This window comes from Oncorhynchus kisutch, linkage group LG21 (genome assembly GCF_002021735.2).
Source record: "Oncorhynchus kisutch isolate 150728-3 linkage group LG21, Okis_V2, whole genome shotgun sequence".
Lineage (NCBI taxonomy): Eukaryota > Metazoa > Chordata > Actinopteri > Salmoniformes > Salmonidae > Oncorhynchus > Oncorhynchus kisutch.
In genome coordinates, this window is record NC_034194.2 from 14864828 (window position 1) to 14879136 (window position 14309).

Below are 14309 nucleotides of genomic sequence, written 5' to 3' on the forward strand. Positions count from 1 at the left end.
ATTAACGTCAGGAACCCAGCTGCTCTCTGGTCAATGTGTTTCTACTTCTGCAGCCATTAAACTGGTTCATTTTAGACAGATCAGGTTCAGGGGCAAATTTGTACTTGTGGGAAACTGGGGTTGTACTCTGTTTACAAACATCTCCCTCATGTTCCCTCTCTTAGGTGTGTGCAAAAGGATATTTCCTCAGTAAACAGAACAAATGCCTACCATGTAACTGCAAAGGCCATTCAGAAACCTGTGAGGAGATCACTGGTATTTGTTTAGTAAGTATTTTCCCATGTATTACCTCCTCTTGATTAATCATAATACTATTATATCAGTAATATATTTCAACTAGATTACACTCTTTAGGGTAGAGTTTATATATATATATAACATCACTCCATCAAGGGAAATATAGTATTCTTTCTCACAAAGATATCTACATATATTTTAGGTTGATGTGTATCCCTGGAAATAATTAATGTAAACATTGCAGTTTTGCAGTTTTGAAAATGTAGCTTGTCCAAAAAAAAGTGGTCTCTTGGCACAATTTACTCCGGGCATGGGGTTAGTTGAGCCGAGGGATAGGGTAACTTAAACCGCCTACAACTTCCTGTACTGAAATAAATATTACCCCTACCTTTTAAAAACCATGTTTATCTTTATTTCCCAAACACATTTCAACACAATCACAATCATTTTGGTATTTTAAGCATCTTTTTACACCGGCTTAGCAGCAAACAAACACTTTGTACTTTTTTTAACACTTTTAACATAGGTCAGGCCATGTTGTTACCTCATATCCCAGTGATAATGCCTTGCCTGGGAAGAAAACACTTCCATTTGCTCAACCATTGGCTCAACTTACCCCAAGGCATTACCCCTAACTTACCCCTAACTTATTTACCACTTTTATATGTGTTTTTTCCCCCTTCACAGGCTCCATTAAAGGATAGGATCTTCCTAAATATTTGGTCAAATTATGAATTTTGTGTATGGTTTTCTAGAAACAAGGGTAGCTCAACTTACCCCTTTGGCTCAACTTACCCCACTCTCCCCTACCATACAGTCATGTCAGGACCACACCACTGGGAATTTCTGTGAGATCTGTGAAGACGGATACATGCCTGATGTCAGCACATACGGACGTCACTCCTGCCGGCCGTGCGCCTGTCCCCTCTCGATCCACTCCAACAAGTAAGCCACAGCGCATGTACCTCCAGACCCTACTGTTGTGTCGGCCCTGCAGGGAGAAGCCTCCCGCTGGGCAACTGGTTGAATCAACGTTGTTCCCACGTCGTAAAAAAATATATATATATATATATATACACAAAACTGATGACGTTGAATCAGCGTGAAAAAAAAACGGATTGAATTTGCCAAAAGTCATCAACGTAAAGGAATTTAGTCTTCCTCTCACCCAAGTTGTCATCTAAATCCAATGACATGGTGCCATCTTGTGTTGATTTCATGTTTAATTCACGTTAGTTGACGACTCAACCAAATGTAAATCAGAACTAGATGTCAAAATGACGTCTGTGCCCAGTGGGCTGTGTGTTGGCAGGCAGAGCTCACTGACTGACATTCTTTCCCCTGTGTGTCTGGCCAGCTTTGCAGAGCACTGTGACAGAAGCAGTAACATCCTACGGTGCAACTGCCAAGAGGGCTATGCTGGACATTACTGTGAGAGGTCAGTGCTGACAGGGACTTGGCTTGGCCACAACCATGAGTTACTGCAACTCCACCATGGGAGCAATTACACTCATAACATTAAATCAGCTCAAATAGCCACAAATTAAACTCTTGCATTTTCACCTATTTCTACATGTTGAATATGGGCCAATTTTTCTGAACCTGAAAGGAAAATATTTGGAAATGCTTACAAATAATGATGTTTCAGTATAAGTGATAAGACATCTTAAGTCAAACAATTATTGGCAATCACCTTGCGTCTTCCTCACCCAGATGTGCTCCAGGTTTCTCTGGCAACCCCATGATGATTGGTGACTCCTGTAAGAGGTGTGACTGTAACGGTAATTCGGACCCCAACCACATCTTCAATGAGTGCCACAACGTGACCGGCTTCTGTCAGAACTGCTGGGGGGACACGTCTGGAGCCAACTGTGAACGGTGTGCCCCGGGTTTCTACGGTGATGCCATCAGTGCCAAGAACTGCAGAGGTGCGTGCCAACTTGCCAAGAGTACTATTAAACATGACATACCCTTAGGCCCTTGCTCCACGAATACAGGTCAGCCCTACTGTCAATGAAGACTATCCATGGAAAAACATAGAGAACAAAACAGATATTTATACATCTGAAGATGATACCCACTTGTCTGGAGGGTGAAGATGTGTTCATGAGCAGTAAAATGCTTTACGTTGCATTTGAGCCCTGCTTTTACCTTGCTCTTTGTCTTAAAAGGCTTGCTATGGCGTTGTCTTCAGGTAGAGCTCTGACAATTCCCCCCTGTGTTGCTCATAATGGGTGTTATAGACATACGCCAATTACAAAGCTCTATGTGAAACAAAGTCCATTTTGTGTGTTTACATAGTTTGGCGGGCTGGTCCGTGCTCTAATGCCTCCATGCCTCAGAGACAGTGCAGTGCAACAAAGATAACCTTGTGGCATGTGCACATCGGTGGAAGAACAGCATCCTTGGAAAGTCAAGCTCTAGTCACTCTATGAGACAACAGAGTCGATCTTCTGGTCACTTGTAGAAAACGTCATAGAATACTAATGGACGTGGGGGACTCCTTGTCAATCTGTTGCAGGATTAGCATTTGTATTGTCCTCCGCAAGGGCAAAAATAACCTTTTCCATTGTGACCATGTCACGCTTCTGTGACCCGCGCTGTATTACCTATGTGTGTGTCCTGTGTTACAGCGTGTGAGTGCAGCAAGTGCGGGACAGGATCGTGTGACGACAGGACCGGGACGTGTCACTGTAAGCCTGGCGTCACCGGCCGACTCTGTGACCGATGTGAGGTGAGTCACTCAGGGGCCTTTTCAATGTGAGCCGTACGACCATGTGGACACACATTCACACTGTTGGACAGTCTTCCCTGATAACTAAGCAAAGCAGGTGGAGAAGAGAGCAGACAAAATCGTTTAGGCTACTGTGAATACACCTGTATATAGTTAACAACAGCATGAACAACAACAGCAAGCAAAACTAACTATAAGGCTTGTGTCTATAATGTGCTTTAGGAGGGTCACACAGGTTTCAACGGTTGCCAGGGATGCCGGAGGTGTGACTGTGGGGCTGCCGGTCTCCGGCCTACTTGTCATCCTCTGACCCACAGCTGCCAGTGCCAACCAGGGGCCGGAGGCCGATACTGCGAGCGCTGCCTCCCAGACCACTGGAACTACGGCCCCTCAGGGTGCCAGAGTAAGTCATGTGTGACCCTACTCCCATCTCAATCACCCACATGCAGGAAATCCTGGAATCAAAAGCTAGTGTCTGTCATAGATGTAAAAAATAATAATAATAATCACTCTCTCTCTCTCTGTGTTTCACACACTCAAGAACATAAACCACTCAGACCAGTTTGGTCAAACATTCGGAACCGAAATTGTTTTCCCCAGAGTTTTTACTGCAGCTAGCTAGTCAGTCCACTGTTCTCACACCCACTCATACATGATGTCAGGCAGGCATCTGCTGCAATCTGCAACCCCGGGGCCAGCTGTACACATTTGTACACGATCACAAGGACAAACTGCAGCTAGCATCCAACTTTCCTCTGACATCACCGCCCAGCCCCAATTAATCTGGCCAGCTGCCAAAATCATCCCACAGCCACAGTATAGAGAACCAGGGAACTAAATTCAAGTTTTATTTGTCACATGCGCAAGTACAGTGAAATGCTTAAAGCTGCTATGTAACTTTTGGGCGACCCAACCAAATTCACATAGAAATGTGAGTTGTAGAACTGTCATTCTCATTGAAAGCAAGTCTAAGAAGCGGTAGATCTATTGCGCTATTTCTATGCTGCCCATTCCTAACTTTCGTTTTTGCGTCTTTTACTTTCGGTTTTGTACACCAGCTTCAAACAGCTGAAAATACTATATTTTTGGTTATTGAAAAGGTATTCCACAGTGGTTTAGATGGCACTATGATTCTCTACACTATGCATAGATTGTTTTGTCACATAAACAGAAATGAGTCCGACCTTTTAGAATTTTAGCATCCAGGCAATAGCGGAGCGATTTTGGCATATTGCACCTTTCACTTGCAAGACCTACCCAACAGCGCAGTATTCAAAAGTATCAATTATTTAAAAAAAATACAAAACATGAGAAATAAGAACTAAGAGAGGAAGCTATATACAGTACACGGTCAGAGCCAGTACCAAACCACTCAGCACGTGCAGCAGCACTCCTTCCCAGCCATAATACTCACCATGGGTTCCATCATATTTTTGGTACCCAGGCTGACTCTCACATGTCCGGCTGATAAAGCATTCGACTTGATGAAGGGAACTCCACATGTAATCAACTGTAGCTATATATGAGGAGCATGTGTGTGTCTGTTTCTTCCATCCAGAATGTGACTGTGCTAGCGGGCACTGTGACATGCACACTGGGGAGTGTTTGCCAGAAGCAGCCATGGTCAACCCCTGCAACATCAGTAAGAGGGCCTGATTAGAAATAAAAAAAATACATTTCAGTTCATCGTTAAACAACTATTTATTTGTGTTGGACTGATGTGATGAAATGACATAGAAAATCATTTGGCGTCATTTGGCTCCTCCCTCCTATCAGGTTGTGATGAGTGTATCTGGCACCTGACTGGTGACCTGAGGCTGTCCAATAAGACGCTGGACCAGGTGAAGGTCAGTGTGTTGAACATCTCCACGGGGGCTGCAGCCAATGACAGGCTCAAGTACTACAACTACACCGCCCACCGTCTGCAGGTAGAGTACAGCCTCTCTTTCTGCTCAGGCTGATATAGTCGGGACTCAATCATGTTGATGCACACCTATATTATCAGTTCATTCTGATTTAAACAAGAGAAATGAGCAACTTCAGGAGTTTAACTATTACAAAGCCGCTGGATATTGGCAAATCTCACACACTAAACACCCAACCAACCACCCAACCAACTAACTAAGCAACCAATACACCAAACATTGTACAGTGCACATCACACAATTCTCTTCTCACAACCCTAACACACATAGACTGTATTGTAATAGTATTGTGTAAGTGTATCTAACTCCTCCCGTTTTGTTTTCAGACTCAGTTTATGAACTGGAGAAATAAGTCATCTATGATGAGGACACAGACAGGGCAGCTGGAGGAGGCCAGTGCTGCTCTACTCTCAGACATGAACCATCTGGCAGAGACAGTAAGAGGACACCTTCATCGCTCATCTAACTCACTCGCACTCCTCTTCCTCCCTCTTTCACTGTTTACATTACGCTGGAGGTGAAATAAAGTCCACCTGCAGAAGTTTGCAGAGTTGCAAGCTTGATGTAGTCATTGCATGCTGGGAATATGGGGCAGATTACTAAACTTTTGACCAATTTTAATACACTAATAAGTGAATTTGCCCAAAAATGTATGACATCCTCAAATGGGGGGACTAGATACATGAAGTGCTTTCATTTCTAAACGGTAAAACAGAGCCAGTAAGAATATTTTAGCTTCACTGTCCAAATAAATACGTAGGGGAGTGTAAGATCAGTTAGCTTATCTCTCAGAGCCATCACATCTATTTTATTGAGCTGTAGTGGTAGTGTCCGGACTGTGTGATTGATTTGTGTGTTCTTGTGGTGTTTGTCTTGACTATGTCATTGATCTGTCTGGTGTTTGTGATGGGCCAGGAGAGTGTAGTGAAATCCATGGGGGACCGAGTGGATGAAGACACACTACAAAGCGTCACTCTGGCTGACGAGCTGACCACTAACCTCACCACCCTCAACGTACTCCTTGAAGGTAATTTTAGGTCTGCTAAAGCTACACTGCTATGCCTCTTTGAGTACTGTCCACCTTCCTTGAGATTATTACAGGCTTTTAGGTATGTTCTAAATGTTGATATGTGATTTCCAATGAATGGCACCTTGGCTTAAGATTGAAATCCAAATCCTCATTGCTGTATTTCCTACAGTCTTCCATTTATCAGCGTTTGAGTTTTCGAGGGGGCACTTCTGGTAACGCGGCCTCAGTCATATCCCAGCCTTCCTTCACCCTGTGCTCCCTGTTATGTTTGTGTCTCACAGAAATGATCAGTGACTGGGAGCTCTACAGTGTCCATCAGGACCTGGACCCAGAGGTCATCAGAAAGAAGACGGCCATGGCCGAGGGCATGGTGACATTGATGAAGAAACTGGACCTGTCCCCACGAGAGCCCACCGCCACCGATGAATCCACGGAGGCCCACGACCGTGAGGAAAACACGTGCTTGCGCATACACACACACATTCTTTGATGGTTTGTTACAAAAGGCTGTGTTTGGGGTCCCATTTGTGTGTCGTTCAGTCCTTAGAAACGTGCGTCAGCTGGAGAAGAAGCTGATCAGTACGGAAGGCCGCATGGCCCCGGTACGGGAGGTGCTCTCCCGCTTCACCAAAAAGCTCTCTGAGGCCCAGGAGATCCTCCAGAAGGCTGCCAACACTGTGCAGGAGACGGAGGACATGAACAAAGCCAACACCGTCAAATTCCAGAGGAGTGAGGTAACTTCCCACAACCCCTGGGGTCCGCTTGGCCCAAACCGTGCCGCCGGGAGCCGCTCTCGTCCTGGCTCCCCAAATGTCTCTAGCTGACTCCCAGCCTCCCTGACCCTCTGACTCTCTGACTGACTTCCTGACTGGCCGCCTGACTGAGTGACTGACTGCCTGCTGGCATGACTCCCTGGCTCTCTGGTTTCCAGCTCTCTGTGTTCGTCCGCTTGGGTTTATTACTACAGTTCACTGTGAGAACGCCCTGCTAAAACGATAAGTGCAGCTCTGGGGGAGTGTGATGTTGTTGAGTTCTGCCTCAATGCAGTCTACCTCTATCTCTTCTCTGAATGTTGTAGGAGTTCAGCTTGGCTTTATCACTGGAAAGCAACACTGTCCTGCTCCTGCCAAGGAATAGACCAGATATTTCTCTCCGTCTGGATGGGGATTGTTGTTGTTCCCAAAGTCTGCCAGAGAACTCAATTACCCGTGGTATTTAGTAGTAGAGAACAGTAACACAGAAACAGCTGTTGGATTGGATTGTTAGGAGGCACAAACTGGGGGAGATACATTACTGCACCACACAATCATATCCCCATATAAAGAGGCTATGCCCCTTAGTGTTAAATACAGCTGCTTGACATTGAATTGGGTATCATGTGTACAGTCATTTTGTAAAGCTCCTTAACATTTCTTTAAGTCTGGGGCATGTCTGTTCTGTTTATAGATCCGAAATACAATACAACAGGCCTGTTGGTCCTATTCATTACGGTGTGAAAAACTGAGGGATTGGGATTCTTTGTAGCACACAGACTGGCCTGTTGTCATGCCCAAGTTGACATTATGGGCCCATTGTGGTTCAGGGCCTCTGCTGTAAACCAATGACATGAATGGTGCACTGTCCAAACAGGAGGCCTCCCATAATCTGGGGCTCTTCCTTCCCTAAGCAGATTGGTCAACACGAGTCATAGCAACAGGAACAAAGCCAGGGTTACTCTGGGGGTAGGACAATGTTACTGTGCTATCCTTATATCTTTGTCAACAAATATCTCTATCTTGCCTCTTTGGGGAAAAAACATTGTTGTTCCTATGATTTATGTGCTTTTGTGATAAGAGTGTTCATATGGGAGACATGCATAACCTGTACTCACTACACATAATGTATAACCTGTCCATCATATATCTCCTCCAACCAGCCTCCTCTGCTCTGTACTAAAACAAAGATATGACTGAACATCTCTCTCCCAGGCCAAGCAGCAGATACTGGTGGAGAACTACGAAGCTGTGAATGACACCTTGCAGACAGCTGAAGACCTCGTCAAGGACACTGAGAATACTGTTGCTGAGATGGTTCTCCTGGTGCAGGTAAGGCCTGTTCTCTTTCTGTACACGCCACAGTCACCATTAACCTATGCCTGAAAGCTTTGTATTTTGGACCAACTGAATGAGGTCACCTGCATTATACATGTAATTACAATGGATTGGATTGCTTCAGTGCATGTTTTGGATAGAGTACCTTCAGAAAGTATTCAAACCCCTTTACTTGTTCCACATTTGGACAGCCTGAATTCAAAATGGATTAAATAGATGTTTTTCCCCTCACCCATCTATCTATCCCATAATGACAAAGTGAAGACATGTTTTTAAAAAATGTTTGCAAATGTATTGAAAATGAAATGCAGAAATATCTCATTTTGGGGGCCTCACGAGTGGCGCAGCGGTCTAAGGCACATTGCAGTGCCTTAGAGTGCTCTAGCGACTCCTTATGGAGGGTCGGGCGCATGCAAGCTGACTGCGTCACTACAGACCAGGGTTCGATCCCAGGCTGTGTCGCAGCCGGCTGTGACCCGGGAGACCCATGAGGCAGCGAACAATTGGCACAGCGTCGTCCAGGTTAGGGGAGGGTTTGGCTAGCCGGTATGTCCTTGTCCCATTGTGCTCTAGCGACTCCTTATGGAGGGTCTGGCGCATGCAAGCTGACTTCGGTCGCCAGCTGTACGGTGTTTCCTCCAACACGTTGGTGCGGTTGGCTTCCGGGTTAAGCGAGCAGTGTGTCAAGAAGCAGTGCGGCTTGGCGGGGCCGTGTTTCGGAGGATGCACGGCTCTCGACCTTCGCCTCCCCCGAGTCCGTACGGAAGTTGCAGTGATGGGACAAGACTGTAACTACCAATTGGATATCACGAAATTGGGGAGAAAAAGGGGGTAAAAAAGAAAATTCATAAAAATATTCAAACCCCTTAGTCAATACATGTTAGAATCACCTTTGGCAGTGATTACAGCTGTGAGTCTTTCTGGATAAGTCTCTAAGAGCTTTGCACACATGGATTGTACAATATTAGCAAATTATTATTAAAATAATTATTTAAGTTCTTTCAAGTTAGTTGCTAGACAGCCATTTTCAAGTCTTGCCAAAGATTTTCAAGTCAAAACTGTAACTAGGCTACTCAGGAACATTCAATGTCGTCTTGGTAAACAACTTCAGTGTATATTTGGCCTTGTGTTTTCGGTTATTGTCCTGCTGAAAGTTGATAGGACTCCCAGTGTCTGTTGGAAAGCAGACTGAATAAGGTTTTCCTCTAGGATTGCCTGTGCTGTGCTTAACTCTATTCCATTTAGTTTTATCCAAAAGAAAACTCCCTAGTCCTTGCCGATGACAAGCATACCCATAATATGATGCAGCTACCATCATGCTTGAAAATACGAAGAGTGGTACTCAGTAATGTGTCGTGTTGGTTTTGCCCCAAACACAACACTTTGTATTCAGAACATAAAGCTAATTTCGTTGCCAAATGTTTTACAGTTTTACTTTAGTGCCTGATTCAGGATGCATATTTTAGAAAATGTGTATTCTGTACAGGCTTCCTTCTTTTCACACTGTCATTTAGGTTAGTATTGTGGAGTAACTACAATGTTGTTGATCCATCTTCAGTTTTCTCCTATCACAGCCAGTAAACTCTGTAACGGTTTTAAAGTCAGCATTGCCCTCATGGTGAAACCCCTGAGTGGTTTCCTTCCTCTCCGGCAACTGAGTTTGGAAGGACACCTGTATCTTTGTAGTGACTGGGTGTATCAATACACCATCCAAAGTGTAATTAATCATTGCTGAAAAGGATATTCGATGTCTTTTTTACCCATCTACCATAAGGTGCCCTTCTTTGCGAGGCATTGGAAAACCTCCCTGGTCTTTGTGGTTGAATCTGTGTTTGAAATTCACTGCTCGGGTGGGGGATCTTACAGATAATTGTATTTGTGGGTTACAGAGATGAGGTATTCAGAAACCATGTTAAACACTATTATTGCACACAGAGTGAGTCCATGCAACTTATTAGTTTAGTTTAGTTTATTAATTCGACCATTTAAAAACAAAAGCACACATAAAACTTAAAAGCCATACATGCACATGAATAAAATCATTGAAAAATAAAATCAATAAAATCATTGAGGATAACACACAGTAAAGTCTGGGACTTATTTCCATTGTGGTCCTCTTGTATGTGAACATATTTAGTCTTGCCATAACAAAAGGGTTGAATACTTATTGACTAAAGACATTTCAGCTTTTCATTTTCTATTCATTTGTCAAAATGTCTCAAAACGGAATTCCACTTTGACATTATGAGGTATCGTGTGTAGGCCAGTGACACAACATCTAAATGGAATCCCTTTTTAATTCAGGCTTTAACACAACGAAATGTGGAAAAAGTCAAGGGGTGTGAATACTTTTTAAAGGCACTGTATGGCATGACAGGGAGAGTACCACGTATTGTCAATGCACTTTGTATGAATCCATGACAAATCTAACAGACACCCAAAAATGATATTAGGGTATTTTTTGAGGTTGCATGAGATCAAAAACGCTGCTGCAAACTCTGACGCCCTCTAATGGCATTTTCTAAACGATTCATAATATTGTATACTACCCTCATGAAGTACATTTCGGGTTTCAAAACTATAAGTACTACAAACACATGCTTAGTACTGTTAGAAAGGTAGGAACTTCATTCTTATAACCCACCAACATTTGCCAGACCCTGTACAGGACACAAAACAATCGCTCAGTGTTTAACAGGTTATACAATTCCCTTTTTGAGGGGATACTTCAGGATTTTTCGAAATGAAGCACTTTGTATTCTTCCCCAGAGTCAGATGAACTTTTGGATGCCATTGGTATGTCTCTGCGTGAAGAATGTTGCTAACTACCATTAGCGCAATTGCTAACTAGCATTAGCATAATGGCTGGGCATTAATGGTAAGCACAGGGCTTCATTGCCAAAATCCCAAGGTATCCCTTTAAGTCAATTGGCTCTCTATTGGTTAAGTCAGTGGTGAAATAGAATCATTCAGACGTAACTTTGTTAGTTAAGTCCTGGAATGGGTTCTGTATCTGTGTAGAACGTGACTGAGTACCACGCTGCGATCGATGGCGCCAGCAAGCTGTTGCAGGAGAAGACTGAGGCGCTGTCCCTGGCAGACAGAGACCTAGTCCAGAGAGCCCAGGACCACGCAAAGGATCTACAGAGTCAAGCTACAGAGCTGGAGAAGTGAGTAGTAGTGATGTCGTATAGTAATGATCTCCTAATGGCATCCCTCTAATGCACATCACATTGTAGAACCAAACAACCAACTGCTAAACACGACTCGATTATCCACTTTATTCCATTATAAAGCACACTACATTCAAGAACAAAACCACCACTGAACATTATTCAAAACTGATCAACAATCAATCACACTTTACTTGAAGCACAAATGAGTAGTACAGTAGTAGTATCACAGTTAAAAGCAGGCCAACACTACAGCTATGTTCTTTACCCTTAATGCCTTACAAAGATTCCAACTAGACCTTGACGTTGTTCTACGTTTCTTTCCACCCAGTGATCTGAAAGGCAGCGATGCCAACGGATTCGTGCAGAAGGCTCTGGTTGCAGCCAATGTGTACAACAACATAGTCCAGTACATCGAAGAGGCCAACATCACTGGACTGACAACACTGGATTTAGCAACAAGAGCTGAGGATGTAGGTTGTCCGAAATGCGCAGCAGTTAGCTACATTAGCTACATACAGTATTTAGGCTAATATAGAGTGGTTTTCAATTGATAAGCTAAAACTGTGCTGTCTATGGCAGGCCACCAACGGGATCAACACACAGCTGGGGTTCCTGAAGACCCAGAGAGACAACATCTTCAAGGAATCTATTTCATTGCATTCTGAGCAACTTGGTATGACATTTTTTAGATTGGGCATTGTCTGGTTATTTTTAGACTAGACTGTACGGGTTCTCCTCGATGATTCATGTGTGAATTGTGTCAACAGAGGTTGAAACTGAGGTTCTGGACAAGATTAAATATATTGAGGAGACCAAGGAGACCATGGATGACAACACCAAAAAACTAGAGGAAGTACTGAAAGACATCAAGGAAATTGAGCCAGGTAAAACACATTCTTGTTCTGGACCATAGCCTATCTAGGGTCTCTGACATGCACATCATTGTATTCACTGCCATTCACTGCTCTCCTCATCTCGGTACTGAATTTGTTGTTCTGAATTCCACTTTGATCTTCCAGGCAGAACCACCAAGCGTCTGGAGCTCACCAGGGAGGTGGCTGAAGGCACCCTGAACCGCTCTGTGGAGGTCCTGCAGACCATCACCCCCATCCACGAGAAGGTGGAGGAGTGGGCCACCAACATGAAGAACCAAGATTACTCTGCTGCAGCCTTTGACCGTGCTGTAGTCTCTGCTGGGAAAGCAGGTACAGTATAGTCATCAACACTTCTACAGTATTTCAATCCTCGACAGAGAAGACTAAATGACTAAGCATTACCCTCAAACTAGTAAGTGGTAATCCTCTCCATCCATGGTGGGGTTTTCAGTTGAGAACCTGTCTGAGCTGGTTCCTGAGCTGCTGGACAAGCTGCGTGTCATTGAGAAGAAGCCAGTGAACAACGTGACCACCAACATCATGAGGATCAGAGAGCTCATCGCCCAGGCCAGGAGTGTGGCCAAGAAGGTCAATATTATCACCTATCACCACCAATGAAAAACCCTGTACAGTGTTGTGTTACTATAATCCCAAGTCTTGTTCATAATCGAGTCCTGTATGACACAGATACAGTGCCTTCGGAAAGTATTCAGACCCCTTGACTTTATCCACATTTTGTTAAGTTACAGCCTTATTCTAATATTGATAAAATAGTTGTTTTCCTCATCGATATACACACACAATACCCCATAATGACATTTCTTTAATCCATTTTAAAATAAGGCTGTAACATAACAAAATGTGGAAAAAGTCAAGGAGTCTGAATACTTTCCGAAGGCACTGTATATCATGTTTTGTTACACCATACTGTAGGTCCAAGTGTCCATGAAGTTCAACGGTCAGTCGTCGGTTGAAGTGCAACCCCACATCAACGTGGCGGACCTTAAGACAGTGACCACCATCAGTCTGTTCATCAGGGTGGACCCAGATAAGGACCCTATTGAGGACCGCTTCATCTTCTATCTGGGAGACAGAAACGTGAGGAGGCTGGGGGGAGGGGGGGTTAGGAAATAGGGAGCTGGGCTGGTGCTAGGTTCAGATCTACTTGTCCTGTATAGCCGCCTCCTTTTGTTGTCATGCCACAACCATGGAAGTTGGCCATACAGCATAAACACATCTGGGATCAGGCTAGCATAGACCAGCATATAGTAATGCTGACGTGTTTTTCTATTGTGTGAAAGAAGTGGGTGGGTTGGAGAAGGGGGTTGCAGAATGGCCCAGATCTGCTAATGATAGTTCCCAGACTTGGACCCTGAGGATGGCTTGAGATAAAAGGGCGAGAGCAGCTTGTGTGCAGATGAATGGTTTGTTGTGATCATTGTGAGCAGAAGAGGCCTTTGAGACAGTTGCCTTTTTCAAAAGGTTTCCGGGAGACGCCTGTTGTGTGCGCCACTGCCGCCAAAGTCGGGGCTCATTTAACATAAATGCCGTTACCCTCCCACCCACAGGAGCTCTCCTCTCTGGGCCTCTCTGTTCTCTTTAATGATGCTGCTTACCCTGGTGATTCTGCCACTGCTGTAAATTATGCAGTGGTGTTTGTGTAAGTCTGCTTGATGCTTAGAAATGGCGCTCTGTGACCCTTCGTTGGTTTTATAAAGCAAAGATTAGGAGATTTTCCTGAATAAGATCACAGGCAGGGATTCAATATTACAATACAGGCACTGTGCTGTATAAAACCTGTCACCTTGGTTTCTCTCCTACATATCATATAGGGTAAGAAGGACTACATGGGTCTGGCCATCAAGAATGACAACCTGGTGTACATCTACAACCTGGGAGGGGAAGATGTTGAAATCCCGCTGGGTTCAAAGCCTGTCAGCCAATGGCCTCCAGTCTTCAACCTCATCAAAGTGGAGAGGTACAGTAGTGTGTTACCTAAGCAACAGATCCAGTCGCACAGATAGACTGGCATAGCCTGGTAGAAGATCAACTAATGCTTATTAGACAAGACATCTGTTGTGTCTGTCGTCATGCCATACATGTTTCATGAAGGACAAGCGTTGACAAAGAACTTGGCTAAAGCACATACAGTACAGATTTGCAACCTTGCTAAAGACCGTCCGTCCATTCACACAGACGAGACATCTGTCTCGTCTAACCACTCACAGGGATTTATGAGGCT

At 44.2% G+C, this 14309-nt stretch overlaps 1 protein-coding gene across 1 annotated transcript in view; it reads left to right on the forward strand.

The window, feature by feature from the left end:
* The window catches only part of LOC109866715 (laminin subunit alpha-4), a 31420-nt gene that overhangs the window by 3763 nt on the left and 13348 nt on the right, over window positions 1–14309 (forward strand). The window contains exons 2-22 of the mRNA XM_020455521.2: window positions 165–266; window positions 1055–1182; window positions 1595–1675; window positions 1951–2165; window positions 2871–2971; window positions 3194–3374; window positions 4530–4613; window positions 4748–4899; window positions 5223–5333; window positions 5812–5923; window positions 6208–6372; window positions 6467–6660; window positions 7894–8010; window positions 11038–11186; window positions 11521–11662; window positions 11772–11865; window positions 11960–12076; window positions 12212–12397; window positions 12519–12655; window positions 13001–13165; window positions 13900–14045. Of these exons, the coding sequence (XP_020311110.1) occupies window positions 165–266; window positions 1055–1182; window positions 1595–1675; window positions 1951–2165; window positions 2871–2971; window positions 3194–3374; window positions 4530–4613; window positions 4748–4899; window positions 5223–5333; window positions 5812–5923; window positions 6208–6372; window positions 6467–6660; window positions 7894–8010; window positions 11038–11186; window positions 11521–11662; window positions 11772–11865; window positions 11960–12076; window positions 12212–12397; window positions 12519–12655; window positions 13001–13165; window positions 13900–14045 (2879 nt within the window). The remainder of the gene's footprint in view (window positions 1–164; window positions 267–1054; window positions 1183–1594; window positions 1676–1950; window positions 2166–2870; window positions 2972–3193; window positions 3375–4529; window positions 4614–4747; window positions 4900–5222; window positions 5334–5811; window positions 5924–6207; window positions 6373–6466; window positions 6661–7893; window positions 8011–11037; window positions 11187–11520; window positions 11663–11771; window positions 11866–11959; window positions 12077–12211; window positions 12398–12518; window positions 12656–13000; window positions 13166–13899; window positions 14046–14309) is intronic.